Genomic DNA, 20,708 nt, shown 5'->3' with positions numbered 1-20,708 from the left:
TTAGTGGACTGGAGGCACTGGAGGACATTTTTTTCCCCATCATCCTTGTGCCAAGTGTACCCCCACCCCAGGGCAAAGAGTCCAGCTTTGTTCATGCAGGTCTCCCACACCAGCTGAAGCAAATCAAACTGAATCCCAGAATGAGAAGAATGAACTAGTAAGATGCTTCTAAGATCCCAAGTCTTGATTACAATGTGGGTAAAATTAAACAATAGAGCTCTTGATCTGCCAAGTCCCCGCTGGGTGGGCTGCCTGGGAACCGTGGAGGCTCCGGTCTGGACCAGGTCTTCATAAGTCCCAACCACATACCCTTTGCTCCCCCTTTTTTGGGGGGCTGACCCAAATCCCTCTTTTTAATCTCCTCCTAATTCTGCTCGTCTTTCCCAGCTGTGGCAACTCCAAAGTGAAATGAACAAGAGTAAAAGAGAAAATGAACAGAAAAATCATGTTCAGTGCCACACACCAACATCCCACCACCCACAGTTAGAGAGAATGAGCATTACTGGGTCTTAAAGGTAGCCAACCGAAAGGCAGGACAAGGAATCAGACAAATCCCTTTTCAAATCTTGGATTCACTACTCACGTCTGACTAGGGGCAAATCATGACATCTCTCTGATATTCAGTGAGCTCATCCACATTTTGAGGATTAAATGACATAACATGTAAAAATGCTCGGCACACAGTAGGTCCGCTACTCATTGTTAGAATTTTCACATTTTTGTGTGTGAATATTTGATAAATGCCTGTCTCCCCACGAATCTCTGAGTTGTATGAGAGTGTGGGTTGCGTCTTTTTTTGCTCACTGTTATATCACTAGAGCTTAGCATGGTGCCTGGCATATGCTAGGCATTTTTTGAGACTATAGTATGATAAAAGGGAATTTCTAGGGTCCTGATTAAGGATCTACTCAAAATTAGCAAGTTTGGGGCTTCCTAACAACTCCCATGGATTGGTATCGGCTATCTGGAGCACGGTGTCCTGAAGGATTCTAAGGTGGTATCCGGAATTTGTAGGGAAAGCGTGTACAGATCGATTACCAACATTATGGTTGAGGGTGTTGAATGTTTGTTGACCTTGATCTGTGGAGTCAAGAGCAGCGCCCTCTTGTCACCTATTTCCAGCACAGATAGATCTACTGTGTGATTCACAGATACGGCCTCTTTAGGGGGACCAAGGTTACCAAATGCTTGACCTGAAAAGAAGCAGCATGACCTTAGGAGTATTTTTTTTAAATCACAGATTAGAACAATGCTACCTAACAAAAGCTCAAAGCATACCAGTATTGTATCTGCTTATCTTGATGACTTTCACTTCCTGGGAACGTGTATTTCGTGAGTCAGCTGTTAAAAGCAAACAGACCCAACATACTTCGGCTGGTGTACCCCACAACCAGACAGAACTTCACCACGCACCTTCCCCCAATCCATGAAGTGGCTATTCTACTCACGAGGGTAATCCTTTGGGTGCGTCTTCTCGGACCAATTCCCATAAAATGTGAGTCTGTACTTGGCAGTTCCACAGGCACAGCAGTCTAAGATGGGTTTGTCAGTTACCCCGTCAAACATGGAATCTGAAACAGGGAAATCACTAAGTTAGGAAACCAATGTGGGTCACTTACAAGGCAGCACTCTCTTGGTCCTGTCCTGTCTTCAATGCTTGAGAAAAGAAGATGAGGTGCGGTTTCCACTGATTAACAACACCCAGAACCAGGTCAGTACTTGGGCTGCAAAGGATTTTTATATACCTCTAAGTATGGTAATTATATTCTGCCAATAAAAAAGACTCAGAACTTTTGCTCTAACAATGTGAAGAGACCCATGGGACCAATAAGGCTGAATAGTTTGGAAACCAGGGATAAAATTGACTCAGTTATCCTTTTTTCCCACAATAGGATTTTTCTACTAGATTTTAAGAGGAATATGCATGTGTGTGTTTTCTCTAAGAAATGTTCTCTGGGGCCAAATTGCCAGGACCAGAAGGAGCAGCTTTGCAGAGGAGCAGTGAGAACAAGTAGACAGACATAAAGGACTGCCGAACATTATTATAAAAAATGCATCTATAGTCACATCCTTTCTTATCAAGCTTCCAGAGACTTGGGAGGGGTGGGGGTTTAGGGCTATGTTGGTAAGTTCAGGTTTACTTCTGAGTACAGGAGCGGTCAGGAAAAACTTAAGGTTCCCTCTCTGCCCCCATTTTTATCTGTGGATAGCTGATAAGTGGGGAAAGAGAGATTACATGAATAAATTCAGTTATTTCCGATTGTCAACCCACATCCCTAAATGTGCTTTGTTGCCTTCAGTCTGTTCTGCTTCCTGCAAGACCAAAACAATGGCTTACAGATGCAACATGTTTCAGCCGCTTTTTCTTTGGTTCCTCCAGTGGTATTAACATAAAGGTTCTTTTTTTTTTTTTTTAAAGTTGGACATTTATTCTTAAATATTATATAAAGACCAGTGACAGTATAAAAATCTTTTCAAGTGTCAGGGAGAGCATTTTACAAGTCTTCCTTGTGGAATTCACTGGGTTCCGTTGGATCGAACAAGCAAAATCAGTGATGGGTAGAAGAGAATTCTGTGCTCCAGGATGGAGATAAAAGCATGAAATAGCTAATAATAACTACATTGGATAGAGTCCTTGTAGGTGCTGCTCTCTTTCCAAGTACTGTCTCGTTTAATCCTAGCAACCCAGGAGGTAAGTACTTTAGTTAATTCCATGTTGCAGGTTAGTACACTGAGGCAATTAGGTAACCGATGCAAGGTCATGGGGTTAGTAGGTGTTATGGGCAGAACTGGATGGCGTTCTGTATAAACACCAATGAGAGTAATTTTTGTGTGTGTGTTTCTCTTTATGCTTTTTCAAGTTAAGGCTGGTGCATTTAAAAAAATGACCTCCCTATAGGGCTCCAGGATTTCTAAATGGCGGCACCAAAGAAGAGGTCTGAAAGCACCCAAAATAGAAATCCTAGTCTGGCTCTTTCTTTTGTACACTTGGAAGAAGCCTGCACATTGTCTGTGCTTGGGGACAGGCTTTCTGTTGCTTAACACACACAAAATCCAGGTACCACTCCTGTGTCAGCTACTTTGATAGGGACAAGCCCTGTTGAATATATTTCAGGAAAGGCAGTGTAAATTAGGAACTCTTAAGGATTTTTTCCTTTTTCTCTTCCATTATTGCTATTATGACCAACTGTGTTGCAAAAGAACTAAATTAGCTTTGGAAAAAGGGATTCCAAGCTAAGAGATATGTACTGGGCTTTCAACTGCAGCTTCCTGGAGCTATGTGATGAGGGAGCAATCTCTCAAAAAAACCAAAATAAGGCAAATCGGTGGCTTTACCTTCTCAATCTTTTCCGAAAATATCTTTTCAGCTATGGGTAGTAAGTTTAAAGATATATTCAGAAGTTCAGGGGAATACACTTACAATAAATCTTGTGGAATTCCAAAGGAAAATCAGTTTCCATTTAAAAAATAAGGCCCAAGTTTGAAACTAAAGACAGATATACTGTTCCCTATGGGGAAAAGCCTATTGAAAAGGAACCAGATTTTCTGGGGCACCTGGGCGGCTCAATCGGTTAAGCGTCTGCCTTCGGCTCAGGCCATGATCCCAAGGTCTTGAGATCGAGTCCCACATTGGGCTCCTTCTCTCTGGAGAGCCTGCTTCTCTCTCTGCCTGCTTCTCCCTCTGCCTGCTGCTCCCCCTGCCTGCTTCTCCCTCTGCCTGCTGCTCCCCCTGCCTGCTTCTCCCCCTGCCTGCTTCTCCCTCTGCCTGCTGCTCCCCCTGCCTGCTTCTCCCCCTGCCTGCTTCTCCCTCTGCCTGCTGCTCCCCCTGCCTGCTGCTCCCCCTGCCTGCTTCTCCCCCTGCCTGCTTCTCCCTCTGCCTGCTGCTCCCCCTGCCTGCTGCTTCCCCTGCTTGTGTGCACTCGCACTCTCTCTCCCTCCCCTGACAAATAAATAAGTAAAATCTTATCACCCCTCTTCCGCTAACCGCAGCAGGGTCTGCCCAACAATGGAGGACTTCTGGCCATACTGATCTCCCCAGCTGCCCCTTCTCTCATTTCTACACTCTATCCACCAGCTTCTTCCTTTTTCAGCTCTCCCCTTAGTCTTCATTTTCTCCTTATCCCTCTCTCTGACATTTTCCTTCCTTCCCTGAGTTCCCTCTGTCTTTCTCTCTTCATCATTCGTGACGTGGTATTAAAGGAAGCATGGGAGTGCATGTTTTTATTATAGGTCACCTTTTTGAATATTTTATGTCTCCCCATCCCTAATTGTGAATAACTTAATGTTTTATGTTTCTTTGTAAAAATAATGCTTGCCATTGCCTTTTGTGTTTGCAGTTGTGACTTTCCCCCCGATGGATGCCCAGCTTCAACTGAGGAAAAATACTCGATTCTGGTTTCTTTCTCCCCTTCCTTGATAGATTGATTTGACTCACCAAGGAAGCAGAGAACGTAAAGACCTTAATGAAAGAGCTAATTAAGTAGGTATACACATTTAAGAGAAATCCCTTTGCTCTCTGCTTACAAATTAAAGACTTTCTTAATACGATCTGCTTTGCTAATTGTGGGATGTCCTCATGAGTCTGCTCTCTCCAAGGACGATCTACAACTTCACATTAAGATCCTTCAACTCAGGGCCTGTAGGACCTTTTTTGGGTCCACAAAGTTGCTTTTGGAAAATGGTCTTTTTCTATATAGTCGTTTTGATAGGATCTCCGATTCAGAAAGGATAACCCATAAAGACTCGCGTGACACGGCATCTGCATAATTTGCATATCTGTGTGGCTTCACATAACGTCAAGGCTGAGGCTCCGGGAAATGCACTTTAGTTAATGATCACTCTCCGTAGGCAGGGATGACGAGGTGTTTCCTAAGAATCCTCAAATCTGGGAAACAAGACTGTCCTCTGCATGACAAACGAACAAAACCAGACTGCAGGGGCTGTGCTTAGTCATCTGTGAGTGTAGACCTAGAGGCGGTCTCTATAACCTGTGACCCAGAGCGCTCGGACTCCACCTCAACGGACCTGGACATCATCTCATGGGGACGGGGCAGGAAGTGGACCGTACTTCGGGAACAAAGAGCCTCAGCAGTCAAGATGTTCTGTACTTGCAAAAAGGCTGCGTGAACTTGTGGGCCTTTAACGATGAAAAGGAAACCCCCCAAAGCCATGTGTGGTCATGTCTACCTGGAAGCTGACCAGGGACCTGACGCCCAGATTCTAGCTCTCTGGCCATTCTGACAGGGATAACCTTAATGGAGGGCATCACATTCTCTCCCTCTGCTTTTTTCATGTTTTCCAAGTCATCTTCCACATTGGACCTTGTTTCTGCTCTCACTCATCCAGAGGGAGCTATGCTTTGGGACAATGTCTTGTAATGTCGTCCCTTCGAGAGGAAGGCAGTGGTAAAGAGTGCTGGATCCTAGGTCCAAACCCTGCCCCTGACCACTAGCCGTATGATGCTAAGTGAGCTTTTAAAACTCTGTTTTACAGACGCCTTGTCTATAAAATAGGGATGATCTAACAGTCTTCACCCTATAGAGCGGCTGTGCAAAGCACATGAGCAAGGAACGTGAAGTGCTTAGAATAGCGCCTGGCATACAGCAGCCTGCGAAAAATATTAGCTATTGTTATTATTATTTTTCCCAGAAGACCTTTATAAACCTTTCTTTTTTTTAGTAGCTTATGATTTGCTAGAATTGGAGAAGATTATTTCTCTCAAATTGCTAACTGCTCTAAATGCAAATAAAAATTCTGCAAAAATGAATAGAAATTAGACAGTTAAGATATATAATTGTAGAACATTTTCTATTTTTATTTAGTTCTCTAATGACTTGTAAACACATTCAGATGTTTAAGGTCTGAATTTTTTATGATAGATTAATAAATAAGCTTTTGGGTACAGATAACAATAGCTAACACACACACACACACACATATTTACTATGTGCCAAGGAGGTGCTGTACTATTTTATATATATATTAAGTCACATCGCTGGAAAGGGCAGAGGGAGGATTCAAACCCAGGCTGGATCTGAATCCCAGCCTCTTCTTTGACCTGCCAGTCTACTTGTCTCCATGAGTTTTGTTAGAATTTCTTCAGCCCAAAGAGAGGGCTTCAATAAGCTTGCAAATCTAAGGGCCATGTCCTTGAACATGGAAAATTCATAAGGTCAGTGACCCCTTGGCAGTTCCACCTCCCACCCGTCTTTCTTGGGCAAAATCCCCCCATGTTGCCCAGCTGCCACAAAAGTTCTGCCGGCGATTATTCTGGAAAACCACTACAGACATCTTAAAGGTACACAATTGCGCATTTCTTAATTAAGTCCTGTGAATTATTCCAAGGAACCTCTCTAGAATCATCACTGTTTCACAAAAATAAGAAGACGACACCAATATAAGGTACATTATCTCCTCCCCAGGGAATCAAGCTGAGTAATTAAGAGCTTACGGTGGATCCAATTATCCACTGCACAGCCAGGTTAAAAATCAGCCCTATGGGAGGAAGTAGAACCTGGAGAAGTTCAGAAAGTCCGTCATGTAAGTCCTGCCGCTGCATGGTCTGGCAGAATAAAGCCCCTTCTGTTTCTCTGGCCCCTCCCCCACCTGCAGTCCTTACCTTGTTCACAAAGCTTCTTGGTCAGAGAGCCCTCATCTTGGAAATAAATGATGCGTTTCTGTACGATGCTGGCCCTGTTGGGAAAGAAGACACGAGCACTGTGGTGAGGAGAGCAGGTTCGAGGGAAGTCGGATCCTGGCCTGGCCGCCTATGGCTGTGTGGCTTTGTGGCTTCGGGCAAGTCACCCCACCCCCCGTGCCTCAGTTTGATCATTGGAAAGCTGGCATTCATAATAATGCACAGCTCAAGGGATTGCTCTGAGAATTAAATTTTTAAAAAGGATGTCAAGAGCATAGCACGTACTTAGAAACCACTCAATAAATATTAGTTGTTGTGCTGCTGGTGGAGGGGCTAATAGTATTGTTAAGGCAAGAAAGGGAAGTAATGGCATTTTCAGTAACTTTTCTCAATGGCTCATTTTATTCTAGATTTGTATCAAATGACTGAAGCCATTTATAGACCCACCAAATTCAAATCAGAAAAGCATGTCAAGTCCTCTTCCGGAAGGGGAAAAAGAGAATTTAAAAATCTATTTTGATTTGTTCTGAAAATGTCATTCTCTATCTTTCCTGAAAGTCTAGACGAAACTGTCTCCTACATTCTGAACAAAGACAATTTCAGCTGTTGTATCTCTCTCTTAAACATGTCAAACACAGGATCTTAGAATCTGGAAAGAATATTTGGAGGTTGAAAATTACTTCTGGCCAGCACATATTTTCTCCTTAATCTTGGATTGCACAGACAGACTCCTCCTCCTTTGACCCACTCTGCTGTGTATTTTCAGCTGGCTTTGCAGACATTGAACCCTGAAACCCAGCGTTCCCGCATGTGAAGTCTACAACACTTAACAATGAAACAGTACCAGTGGATTTTGAGCCCTTTCTATTGATTATCTTCAGCAACGTCACTCAATCAAAAGGTAATTTTTACTTTGATGGGCCCTATTTCACAGAGAAAGGGATCCCTTGGCTCCATTACAGCTAAGCACACTAAAGGAGGATTAGGGTCACATGATCCACCTGGTGTCACATGACTGCAAACCCAGTCAGGGGCCCAGGCACGGCTCTACAGAATATGGATGTGGCTTTCTTGATGGTGTGGGCCTAGGCCAAGATTACTTTCCAAAGAAACATCTACTCTAGATCCAGTCTTGCACAAAAGAATAAAATTCAGACTACCCTACAGATGTCTTTTATAGTCTCTTCTTACCCAAGAGAGATGAGATGTTGAAATAAATGAATGAAATATGCTTCTTGTTTCCGCAAAGCTACTTTGATCATGGATCCATTCTGTTGACCATAAGCAGAAAGTTTCCTCAGGCCAAGAAAACCCTCTTGAGAACACTCATCCCAAAGCCAAATTACAAAGCCTTTTGTTAGTCAGAGCACACCATTATCTACCACTTTCTGAGTGTAGCCCACCAGGAAGTGCCTCAGGGACCCCAGCAGAAGGTGAGGAGAGGGACTTGTGGGAAGTTAGCCCAGGCTTGGCATCTCGGTTCAACTAAAGGCTTTACCCTCTTACCTGCCAAAGTGGTCTCCTCCCCCATTTGTCTTCTTGTTGTATTTATTGGTATATTTTCAACCAACAGCTGTTGGAGGCCTAATTGGTGGCCACACACTGGCCAGGGACACCATTATGTACAAGTCAGATGGGGCCGCTTCCCATTCTCAAAATCAACAGCATACTGGGCAGAAAGCACCAAACAGCTAAATCCACAGCTAATCATATAACATGGCTGTGATTAAGTGCTAAACAGACGTTCCCAGGGTGTGGGAGAGTATACCACAGGGGGTCCTGACCAAGCCAGGGAAGACTCTCCCCAGACAAGAAGGCTCCGACTGGAAAGAGAAGGCACTTACTAGGGCAAGTAGGAGGGAGAAACAAAGGAGAGGACCTCCTTTAAAGATCTTCGGGGTGGGAGGCTCATGGCTCACTGCAGAACTGACCCATGGTTAGGTCAGGAAGGGGGTGTGAGAAGAGTGGGGGAGGTGCGCAGGGCTAACTCTCCCTGAATCTGCAGGGAGATGGTATTTTATACCAAGCTTGGTAAGACCTCTTGGATAAATGCATCCGAAGATGTGAGATAATCAGATTTGCTCCTTTACAGAGAGAACCTGGGGGGTACCCAGGTGGATGAGTCAGTTAAGCGTCTGCCTTCAGCTCAGGTCCTGATCCCAGGGTCTCGGGATAGAGCCCCACATCCCAGTCTCTGCTCAGCAGAGAGTCTGCTTCTCCTTCTCCCTCTGATCATTCCCCTGGCTTGTGCTCTCTCTTTTTCAAATAAATACATAAAATCTTAGGAAAAAATAAAAAGAGCCCTTGGGGGGGTGCCTTCGTGGCTTAGTCTGTTAAGTATCCACCTCTTAATTGTGGCTCAGGTCATGATCTCAGGGTTGTGAGATCAGGCTCTATGATGGGCGTGAAGCGCACTTAAAATTCTCTTTCTCCCTCTCCCTCTGCCCTTCCCCACCTCTTCCCCTTTCTTAAAAAAAAAAAAAAAAGTTAAAAAAAAATAAAAACAAAAAAGTAAAATAAATAAATAAAAATAAAAGGAGCATTTGGACCATAGAGTAAAAATGAGCTGGTGGGTGGTTGCAGTGTAGAGTTCTCAGGCAAATTAAATTCTACTTCAACAAAATTCATCTGGGACGCCTGCCTGGCTCAGTCAGCTGGGTGTTGGACACTTGATCTCAGCTCAGGTCTTGATCTCAGGGTCTTGAGTTCAAGCCTTTCGTTGGGCCCAGCGTGGAGCCTACTTAAAACAGAACAAAACGACATTCTCTTGCTAAAATGGTTTGAAAATCCCTGATCTATAGGATAAAATACAAAATTACCATTGTATTCAAAGGTTTTCATAAAATTTCTCCCCAATGCCCCTCTGACTTCATTTGTCCTCATTTTGTGCCATGCTCCCTGGCGTGAATCTAGAGTTTGAGAATTTCATTCCCCTTATCTGAACACCGCTTCCACTCTACTGGGCCCTTTCTGGTGCTATTTCCTCTCCCAGAATCTCCCCACATCTGCCTTTGTTAGCATCTGTAAATACTCTGAATTTTCTTCCTTTTGCTTTGAACAAGAGAACAATGGCAAAGCATATGATCATGCTTAGAAAAATTAAATCACCCCAAATTTTCAAAAGTATAATTATAAAAATGTGGGGAGCCAGAGAGAAAAAATTTCTTCTAAGATGTATTTCCTCTAAGATGTTTTCGTTTCCCTCATGTCTTGTTTTATGAAGTCTATGATGATTTATTCTCTCTTTTTGATTATAGTTCTAATTTCTGGGCCCTTCCTGTGTGCCAGCCACTATGTCAGGGAGGCCCTTTAGACATAAATATTATGTATAATATATTTGTAACATGTATAATTGTATATATGTATATGTAATATGTATCATATGTATAAATATCATAAATACATATACATTGCCTTATATATCTTATATTTTACATATATTACACCGTCTTAAATTCCTTCCTCATCCCAAACTCTTGGGTTAGATGCATTTTTTGAATTCGGAGTTTTTCAGATATTAGAAAGTTAAGATGATAATATACTATTAACATCCCCATAATCAAACCCATCCATATTCCATAGCAAAATGTAAGAATATTCATAAAAAGCCAGTAAATAAAAACTTTAAATTGCTTCCTGTCAGTTTAGGTCAACTTCAGCAAACCTGTTAAAATGCTCTTATTTTTAGAAGGATTAAGATGAAGGTTTGCAGCTTATTTTCCCCTTTACCGGTGACGATGACCAAGAGGCGGGGGGGAAGGAGCATGCTCAAGGTTTTAAGGTTTCCCCTGTCTACCTCCAAAGCTCATGAGCTGCCTCGCATGATTTTAGGGGATTAAAGATCACATATTAAAAGTATAATTGGCATGTGAGGTAAGTGCTATTATGAAATGTAACCTCAAATTGATTTCCCTTGGATCCATTTAGCATCTCATGGAACGCACTGTGAAGAACTGAGGCTCTGGTGGAGCTCCCTGGAGCCTGGGTTGTGACCCCCAGAGTTCTTCATGAAGACTGAGCATACATTTCCATGCCCATGCTTGGCCAAAGCTCTGGTCATGCCCTTTGGATTCCAAACTGTGCGGATCAAATGCGGGATAGGAATCTTTTTCTGACCTGACTTCATCTTTATCTAATCCCTCCTGAGCACTCTGTCCAAGCCATACCCTCTATTTGCCTTCATAATCTCTGCCCCTGGGACTCTGTCCATGGGACTCCTGTCCTCTTCTGTGACTCCTCAACACACATATGAGAATAACACACACTCTCTCTCTCTCTCTCTCTCTCACACACACACACACACACACAGTTCAGTTACCCAGAACTCGTACCCACTAGGACTGGTTTCTCGGCTGTTTGCTCTTCCTGTGAGCCACGGACTCTTAGGTTTATCCCACACAGCATTTAATAATCTGCACTATAGCTGCCTATTTATTTTTCTATCTCCTGGGCTAGTTTCTAAGCTTCTCAAGAGGAGGAACTGTATCTTCCTTATTTCTGTTGATGTTAGTACTGTTGGAGTACAGGGATTCAAGGAGAAGGGACAGCGTTTCGGGAAAGGAGAGGACTTGAGGTTGAGTGGTCTTTCGGGCATGATGGTGGCCAATCTAGTCGACCTTAGACATAGGGACCTTTAACTCAGGATGGCTGTGAGGGGCGGGGGGCAGAGGCATATGGGTCACCGGGGCAGAAGCAAGAGGTGAAGCTTCCAAAGCAGCTGATGTCACCCAGGGCAAGTGTGCAGAGTGAGAAGAGAGGCTGAACCCAGAACTCTGGAGAAGACCAGCATTCACCTGTGGATATGCTGGTAGAGACCAAGATTTGGTACGCTTGGTTGCAGAAGAGGTTTCTTTTTATTCCTCCTCCGGTCAACTCTTGAGAAAATTTATATTCTGAGAAAATGCATTTCATTTGGAGTCTGTTCCCATCAAAAGTATAAAACTCAGCTGAGATTTATAAATCATATTATAGTTCAGGAAAATAATAGCTTTACAAGATGAGAAAGCTGTTAGTAAGAATTCCCTTAGCATTTCAAAATGACAAATTTCTCCCATTCTGGGTTGCAATTTGGCAGTCCTGTTGCATAGCGTTTATGCGCTGAGACGCTGAATGCTCTCTTATCACGAGAGAGCGTGTTAAGGAAATCTAAATTAAATTTCTCAGTATGTTAGCTTCTCCAACTTTGGAATATTGAGGTTCTAAATAACTTACTAATCATTTCCATAAGTTTCTTTTAAACCTCAAGTGGTGGAACATTTCTAGAAACACCATCCTGGATGTCTTAGACGTTTGACCCTTTTCTGTCTGCAGGTTTATTCATTTGATGTTATTTCTTTTTTTTTTTTTCCCCAATTTATTTATTTTCAGAAAAACAGTATTCATTATTTTTTCACCACACCCAGTGCTCCATGCAAGCTGTGCCCTCTATAGTACCCACCACCTGGTACCCCAACCTCCCACCCCCCCGCCACTTCAAACCCCTCAGACTGTTTTTCAGAGTCCATAGTCTCTCATGGTTCACCTCCCCTTCCAATTTACCCAAATTCCCTACTCCTCTCTAACGCCCCTTGTCCTCCATGCTCTTGGTTATGCTCCACAAATGAGTGAAACCATATGATAATTGACTCTCTCTGCTTGACTGATTTCACTCAGCATAATCTCTTCCAGTCCCGTCCATGTGGCTACAAAAGTTGGATATTCGTCCTTTCTGATGGAGGCATAATACTCCATAGTGTATATGGACCACATCTTCCTTATCCATTCATCCGTTGAAGGGCATCTTGGTTCTTTCCATAGTTTGGCGACTGCGGCCATTGCAGCTATAAACATTGGGGTACAGATGGCACTTCTTTTCACGACATCTATATCTTTGGGGTAAATACCCAGGAGTGCAATTGCAGGGTCGTAGGGAAGCTCTATTTTTAATTTCTTGAGGAATCTCCACACTGTTCTCCAAAGAGGCTGCACCAACTTGCATTCCCACCAACAGTGTAAGAGGGTTCCCCTTTCTCCACATCCTCTCCAACACATGTTGTTTCCTGTTTTGTTAATTTTGGCCATTCTAACTGGTGTAAGGTGATATCTCAATGTGGTTTTAATTTGAATCTCCCTGAGGGCTAATGATGATGAGCATTTTTTCATGTGTCTGATAGCCATTTGTATTTCTTGATTGGAGAAGTGTCTGTTCATATCTTCTGCCCATTTTTTGATGTGTTTGTCTGTTTCGTGTGGGTTGAGTTTGAGGAGTTCATTATAGATCCTGGATATCAACCTTTTGTCTGTACTGTCATTTGCAAATATCTTCTCCCATTCCGTGGGTTGCCTCTTTGTTTTTTTGACTGTTTCCTTTGCTGTGCAGAAGCTTTTGATTTTGATGAAGTCCCAAAAGTTTATTTTTGCTTTTGTTTCCTTTGCCTTTGGAGACGTATCTTGAAAGAAGTTGCTGTGTCTGATATCAAAGAGATTACTGCCTATGTTCTCCTCTAAGATTCTGATAGATTCCTGTCTCACGTTGAGGTCTTTTATCCATTTTGAGTTGATCTTTGTGTATGGTGTAAGAGAATGGTCGAGTTTCATTCTTCTACATATAGCTGTCCAGTTTTCCCAGCACCATTTATTGAAGAGACTGTCTTTTTTCCACTGTATATTTTTTCCTGTTTTGTCGAAGATTAATTGACCATAGAGTTGAGGGTCCATATCAGGGCTCTCTACTCTGTTCCACTGGTCTATGTGTCTGAGATCAATGAGGGAGAAACCAGAGATACAGTAGAACATATCAATGAAACTAGAAGCTGGTTTTTTGAAAGAATCAATAAGATTGATAAGCCACTGGCTACACTAATCCGAAAGAAAAGAGAGAAATGCCAAATTCATAAAATTATGAATGAAAAGGGAGAGATCACAACTAACACCAAGGAAGTAGAAACAATCATCAGAAGTTATTACGAACAGTTATATGCCAATAAGCTTAGCAACCTACATGAAATGGATGCATTCCTGGAAAAATATAAACTACCAAAATTGAACCAGGAAGAAATCGACAACCTGAATAGACCGATATCTAATAACGAGATTGAAGCAGTGATCAAAAATCTCCCAAAAAACAAGAGCCCAGGACCTGACGGATTCCCTGGGGAATTCTACCAAACCTTCCAAGAAGAAATAACACCTATTCTCCTGAAGCTGTTTCAAAAAATTGAAGCAGAAGGAAAACTTCCAGACTCTTTCTATGAAGCCAGCATTACCCTGATCCCCAAACCAGGCAAGGACCCTACCAAAAAGGAGAATTTCAGACCAATATCACTGATGAATATGGATGCTAAGATTCTCAACAAGATCCTAGCCAACAGGATCCAACAACACATTAAAAAGATTATCCACCATGATCAGGTGGGATTCATCCCTGGGCTACAAGGATGGTTCAACATTCGTAAATCAATCAATGTGATACAACAAATTAATATGAGAAGAGAGAAGAACCACATGGTCCTCTCAATTGATGCAGAAAAAGCATTTGACAAAATCCAACATCCGTTCCTGATTAAAACGCTTCAAAGTATAGGGATAGAGGGAACATTCCTGAACCTCATCAAATCTATCTATGAAAGACCCACAGCAAATATCATCCTCAATGGGAAAAAGCTTGCAGCCTTCCCATTGAGATCAGGAACAAGACAAGGATGCCCACTTTCACCACTCTTGTTCAACATAGTATTAGAAGTCCTAGCAACAGCAATCAGACAACAGAGAGAAATAAAAGGTATCCAAATTGGTAATGAAGAAGTCAAACTCTCTCTCTTCGCAGATGACATGATTCTTTATATGGAAAACCCAAAAGACTCCACCCCCAAACTACTAGAACTCATACAGCAATTCAGCAGCGTGGCAGGATACAAAGTCAATGTGCAGAAATCAGTGGCTTTCTTATACACTAACAATGAAAATACAGAAAGGGAAATTAGAGAATCGATTCCATTTACTATAGCACCAAGAACCATAAGATACCTGGGAATAAACCTAACTAAAGAGGTAAACGATCTATACTTGAGGAACTATAGAACACTCATGAAAGAAATTGAAGAAGACACAAAAAGATGGAAGACCATTCCATGCTCTTGGATCGGAAGAATAAACATTGTTAAAATGTCTATACTGCCTAGAGCAATCTATACTTTTAATGCCATTCCGATCAAAATACCACCGGCATTCTTCAAAGAGCTGGAGCAAATAATCCTAAAATTTGTATGGAATCAGAAGAGACCCCGAATCGCTAAGGAAATGTTGAAAAACAAAAATAAAGCTGGCGGCATCACCTTACCTGATTTCAAGCTTTATTACAAAGCTGTGATCACCAAGACAGCATGATGTTATTTCTCCTTGGGGGAATTTTCCTGTTGGGATAAAGTCAGAGCTTGCGAAGTTGTGGGTATGCTGTCTCAGCCAGGCCTTGGACCCCTGCTCTCACCAAAAAGGGACAGGGGGACATTAGAAACTGAAGGACTTGGGAGAAATCAGGCCAGGAAATGACTTCAAAATTCACATGAATCCTCAGTGGCTGGGTCACCGGTGTATAGAGATAATTCATGTAATGTCCTTAATACATGGGTGTCGCATGAAGTAAATAGACACTATGCGGTAGCCATTAATCTTACTTTTGTTAAACCATTGTCTCTTAGCAAGTGCCTGGCAGTACTTAGTAAACGGTAGCTATTATTCTACATTGGGTCTGTCTCCTTGGCTTGTGGAGAGAGGAATGAGGGTGCTACCTCAGTCAGCTGCTTCAGGGAGAGATAATGAAGGGCCAAAATGAAGCTCAAGTTTGTGGCCTCCAGACTAAGGTTGCCAACCCTCTTCCCAAGTCCAGTAACATCTCTGCTACTGAACATTTCTTAGGGTGCTTTAAAAACTTTGTCTATGATCTCAGGGATGTTTTCTCTTGGAAGCAGTCGAGTTTATAACCAGTGACATCACTTCCTTCTACCAGTGAAAGAACACCTCTGTGGGAGCACCCAGAAACAAAATATTAGAGTCATAGTAGCGGTAATACCATCCAGGGCTGAGGCCCTCTGCCTTATTTTACTTCATGAGGATGCCAAGTACTAACCTGCCCGTGGTCTCATGTTAAACAACAAATATTTAGAGAGATTGGTGCATTCTGTGACCCAAACTCCTCCCAATTATTTATATGGCTTTAGGTGGAGGTCGGGACACGAAGCAATGTCCAGGAGTTAATAGGCACCCTAGCATACCATCATAATGTGCTCACGGGAGAAGAAAAGTGAAAGCTTATCTGCAGGGCCCTATCTAAAACCCCCATGTGAACTCCTGCTACCCAACAGCAAAGTCATAATCTGTGTTTGGGATCACACAGCTACAGACTCAGAGCCTGGTACAGTCATCTACCATTATTGCGAAAAAGCAGTGTTAGTAAACCACCATGAGATTATTCCTGCTTAGTTATCAATAAAACATTTACTGAGGACTTACTTGGTGTCAGACACTTTGCGAGGAGCTGAGAATTCAAAGATGAATAAAAGACAGTGCTTTCTAGTAAGGAGATCCTACTCCAGTGGGAGAAGAGAGAGACAAACGAAGGAAACAGGAAATCAGTGTTGAGAGAGATGATGGAGGAGCCATGGGAGGCAGAAGAGCACTGACTAACGTGGCCGTGGCAAAGTTCTGACCGGAGGTGATGATGGGGGCCCTGAAGGTTTGAATGAAGATCCAGGCAGTGGAAATAGGAGATGTGAGGCACATGTTGTAGGAAAATTTATCAGGACTGGGTAACTTACAGGACCTGGGGAAGAAAGAGGAGGTTGAGTCCAAGAGAGTTTGTTTTTCGTTTCTTTAACAATGAAACACCCAAGTCCTTCACAAATATTAACTCACTTTATCCAACCAACAACCCCACGAAGTAGGCGCTGCCATTATCCCTGTCTTAATGATGAGACCACGGTCATGGTCAACAAGCGGCGCATGAAGTGACAGCCCATATGCAAACCCCAGTAACTACAGGGTGGGATGGTAATGCTAACCACTGAAATAAAAGACAGAAGGGGCAAAGAGGAATTTTTTTTTCTTAATTTTTGGAATTTGTGTTGAGATAACTGCAGATCCACATGCATTTTTAAGAAATAATACAGACAAACCATATACTTTGTCCAATTTTCCCCAAATGGTAACATTTTGTAAAAGTTCAGTCTGTGCAATGTTATAGTGAGGATATTGATATTGGTACCATCCACTAGGCTGGAATCTAGTAACAAAATGGTATAATAGGGTTAGGTGAGGCCAAGGGATGCCATCCTAAAGATGTCATGCACCTATGACAAGCTGCCACACTCCAAGAAAGAACATTCTGGAATGACTCTCAGAACACATGGTGTATTAGGACCCCAAACGGAGAATCATCTACAAGTGTCACAGTGACACAGGGGTAGCAGGCTACATCTCTGGCTGGGATGAGGTGGGTGTATTATTGGTAGGAATGAGGTCCATCAGAATAACTTCTTGGAAAGATGAGAGAGAAGCTGAGTCTGTGACCAGGGATGGGCACTTTGCTGCAGTTAGAGCTGCACACCAGAAAGATTCTCTTGGCAGGTCTACCATCCATGGTCCTTTTGCCTTTTTTTTTTTTTTTTAAGATTTTATTTATTTATTTGAGAGAGAGACAGAATGAGCAGTGGAGAGGGACAGAGGAGAGGGAGAGAGAAGTAGACTCCCTACTGAGCAGGAAACCCGACACAGGGCTCCATTCCAGTACCCTGGGATCATGACCTGAGCCAAAGGCAGATGCTCAACAAACTGAGCCACCTGGGTGCCCCATCCATGGTCTTTCTACACCTAAACCAGGCTACCGGCTCTATACAGTGCTGCGCGTTCACACACAGCTTGTGTTATGACCAGAATCTGGCTGAGAGGTCGGTTCAGCTCTTAACAAGACTATAGTCCATCCCAACCCTGTACGATGATCACGGGATTTCTCAAGTTCCTGATTCACATCACTGAACGTAGTTACTTCTATAAAGTCTCGGTTTCAATTTTAACAAAAACTGGGGAAGTAGCATTTTTTTTTTAAAAGATTTTATTTATTTATTTGACAGAGAGAGATCACAGGTAGGTAGAGAGGCAGGCAGAGAGAGAGAGAGAGAGAGAGAGAGAAGCAGGCTCCCCGCCAAGCAGAGAGCCCCATGTGGGACTCGATCTTAGGACCCTGAGATCATGACCTGAGTTCATGGCTCATGAACTGAGCCACCCAGGCGCCCTGAGGAAATAGTATTTTTTTTTTTTAAAGATTTTATTTATTTATTTGACAGAGAGAGATCACAAGTAGACGGAGAGGTAGGCAGAGAGAGAGAGAGAGGGAAGCAGGCTCCCTGCTGAGCAGAGAGCCCGATGCGGGACTCGATCCCAGGACCGTGAGATCATGACCTGAGCCGAAGGCAGCGGCTTAACCCACTGAGCCACCCAGGCGCCCCGAGGAAGTAGTATTTTTAAACACAGTTTATTTCTTCTCAGAATGACCCCTGCGACCCTGGGGATAACGAACTTTTCATGGTTCCATTTTTCTCTTATTATTGTCCCAATTTCTGACCTAATCTTTACCCTATAGCTTGTCAATACTATTACTCCCAGCACTTTGCATTTTACCTGCCCCAGATCCAATGGCAAATTAACAATGAGGAATTGATTTGCATAAGAGAGAAGGAAAAAGAAAAGAATAAAACTGGATTGTCTTAAAAGAGCTATTTTAGATAGGAGAGGCATTCAAACCAGACAGGCCTTCATTTACTTGTGTTTTGATTATCAGAGGAGCTGCCAGAGAGCTGTGTGAGGAAGTAGAGGTACAAAGACAAATAAGGTCTAGTGTGACTTCAAATAGTCAACAGCCTGTGAGAGAGAGAGAGATGCGTCATCTGCCTAACCTGAATCCAGCATAACGAGCACCGGCATCTACTCAGTACCCACTGGTTCCAACTTCCATGATTTCCTAACCCTGATCTTTGGTACTGGGTAAGCCCGTCAGGACAGTCCTGTCCTCACCATCCCAGACTTCCTTGCAGCTGGGGAACGGGTACATGCGCCCACACATGGCTTCAGTATCAGAAGGGGAGGTTTGCAGGATGGAGGGGAGACCGTCTGAGAAAGTTTTGTTTTGCAGATGAAAAAAAAATATTAATGACCTATCTTGCCTGTCCTGTTTTTCTCTAGCCTTGACAACCAACACAATGTGTGAAACAAAGCAGCCATTCTGTGACCATGAGGAAAAGACCAAGGAGAAAAGCAGAGACACTGGCCCTGACATTGTTTAGCTACAGAACTCATCTGAGCAGTCACCTAAGGTCTGGCCTTTGTGTTATAACAGAAACAAACCAAAAAACCCATCTCTTTGTTGACATTGTCATTAGTCAAGTTTCCTTGAGCGCTGCTCTCAAAAGCACACCTCACTGATAGAAAGAGGTTTGTACGAACAAACCACTGTGGGAGCACAGGAGACAGGGGTTCAAAAGGGAGAGGGAGGGAGAGCCCGTTGTGCTGACCCTAGGTACTGGGCCAGGAGATAGCACCGGGGAACCACTGGAGGATGCTGGTTGGAGTGGGGGCGGAGATGCTTTGATCCCAAGAGTCTTGGAGAAAGATGCTTTGGATTTGGTGGGTGGGAAGTCATTCTGTCCCTTGCTGGGACTTTCGATGGGACACCAGGGACAGGGGCCTATTCACAGTGACTCGGAAGAGAGCAGGCAGGCCTGCCGGTACGAGCTAGTGTGAAGAGCGACATGCTGGAAGGGAAGCAGGGTGGGTGGGAGTCTGACAGGGGGTTGACGCAGAAGAGTGAAATTTTTTTTTTTTTTTTTTCTCCGAAGGAGACTTTTACATGCCTGTGAGCTGTGACTGAAGAAACAGCGGGATCCCTTAGGGGAATCTGTTAGATCACTGCCTGGAAATTTGTCATCTGTTGGAAAAATCTTAAATAAACGCACATGGACAAAATAAATAGACTGCAGGATGCACTTCCCAGGTGCTAGAGATCTGACAGGCAGGCAGTTATGGATAGTGAACAGGACCATTTCTTATTTTCTAGAATTGTGTTAACCGAACTATCAATATTTTTTCAGCATCTTTTGACCCTTCATGGATCCCTCCCTCTGGCTTAACCGATCTGTGGCATTTCTTCACCTTGCAAAGAGATATAACGTACATCTGATTGTTGAGCTTGGGGTGAAGGCACTATGTCATGATAGATCTTTAGGCCAACAATCTCTTAAGATTACAAGAGCCTAGGGTTTGATGTCCCTGCAAATTCCCTTTTTTCTTTTTTTTCTTTTTCCCCAGTCAGCTTTAGCAAGCTACTCAGATTTTCATAACATGACTACTGGTACTTGGGGTGTGACCAGTGGGGACAACCGACAGTTGGGTTCGCTGCTTCTCTGATACAGCTGAAACCATGATTCTGCTGGATAATGTCTCATCCAGCCACGCTGCTGCTCAGCGCCTGCCTCACTTCTCCCTCCATTGTCTTTCTATCTACAAACCCTCAGCGGACTGTGAGCTCTTCCAGCCCTGAAACCGCCTGTCTTCTTCATCGCTGCCTGCCTGGAAACTAGCAGACGATCTGGCGGAGGCTCTTTGAACCCGGGACTCTTAATCTGGGTGTCTGCAGACAGGTCTCAGGATGATGAAATTTTGTGGGATGTGCACAAGTGCAGAGGTCTGGGGAGGAGCTCATGGTCTGCTTCTGCTTCTCAAAGGGGTTCCTGGCCTTGAAGATCTTCAGAACCACTATTGGGTCTAAAATGAAGGATAGCAGATATGTGAAATCACATGACTGTCATTGCATTTAATAAAATCTCCAACTAAGATACAGGATTTGTTTTTTCTAAAGATAAAGGTTAAGTTTTTATTCCAAGCACCCAAGGCTTCAGCTGCTCGTGCTCGCTCGCTCTCGCTCTCTCTCTCTCTCTCCAGACTATGCTCTGATTCTATACAGAACCTGCTTCGGCCGGTTAACAAGAGACAGAAGAGCAGCATCGCTCCTGGCATTTCTGGTGTGCCTTGTGGGCCTTGCTGCTCT

At 43.4% G+C, this 20,708-nt stretch overlaps 1 protein-coding gene across 1 annotated transcript in view; it reads right to left on the bottom strand.

Moving 5' to 3' along the window:
* The window catches only part of SPON1 (spondin 1), a 260,891-nt gene that overhangs the window by 143,908 nt on the left and 96,275 nt on the right, over positions 1 to 20,708 (bottom strand). The window contains exons 4-5 of the mRNA XM_044258882.1: positions 6,620 to 6,693; positions 1,449 to 1,571 (exon numbers count right to left, since the gene is read on the bottom strand). Coding sequence (XP_044114817.1) covers positions 1,449 to 1,571; positions 6,620 to 6,693 — 197 coding nt within the window. The remainder of the gene's footprint in view (positions 1 to 1,448; positions 1,572 to 6,619; positions 6,694 to 20,708) is intronic.

The sequence above is a fragment of the Neovison vison genome, chromosome 7 (assembly GCF_020171115.1).
Source record: "Neovison vison isolate M4711 chromosome 7, ASM_NN_V1, whole genome shotgun sequence".
Taxonomy (NCBI): domain Eukaryota; kingdom Metazoa; phylum Chordata; class Mammalia; order Carnivora; family Mustelidae; genus Neogale; species Neogale vison.
Note: the sequence above shows the minus strand (reverse complement) of the source record. Positions and strands in the feature narration are given on the sequence as shown.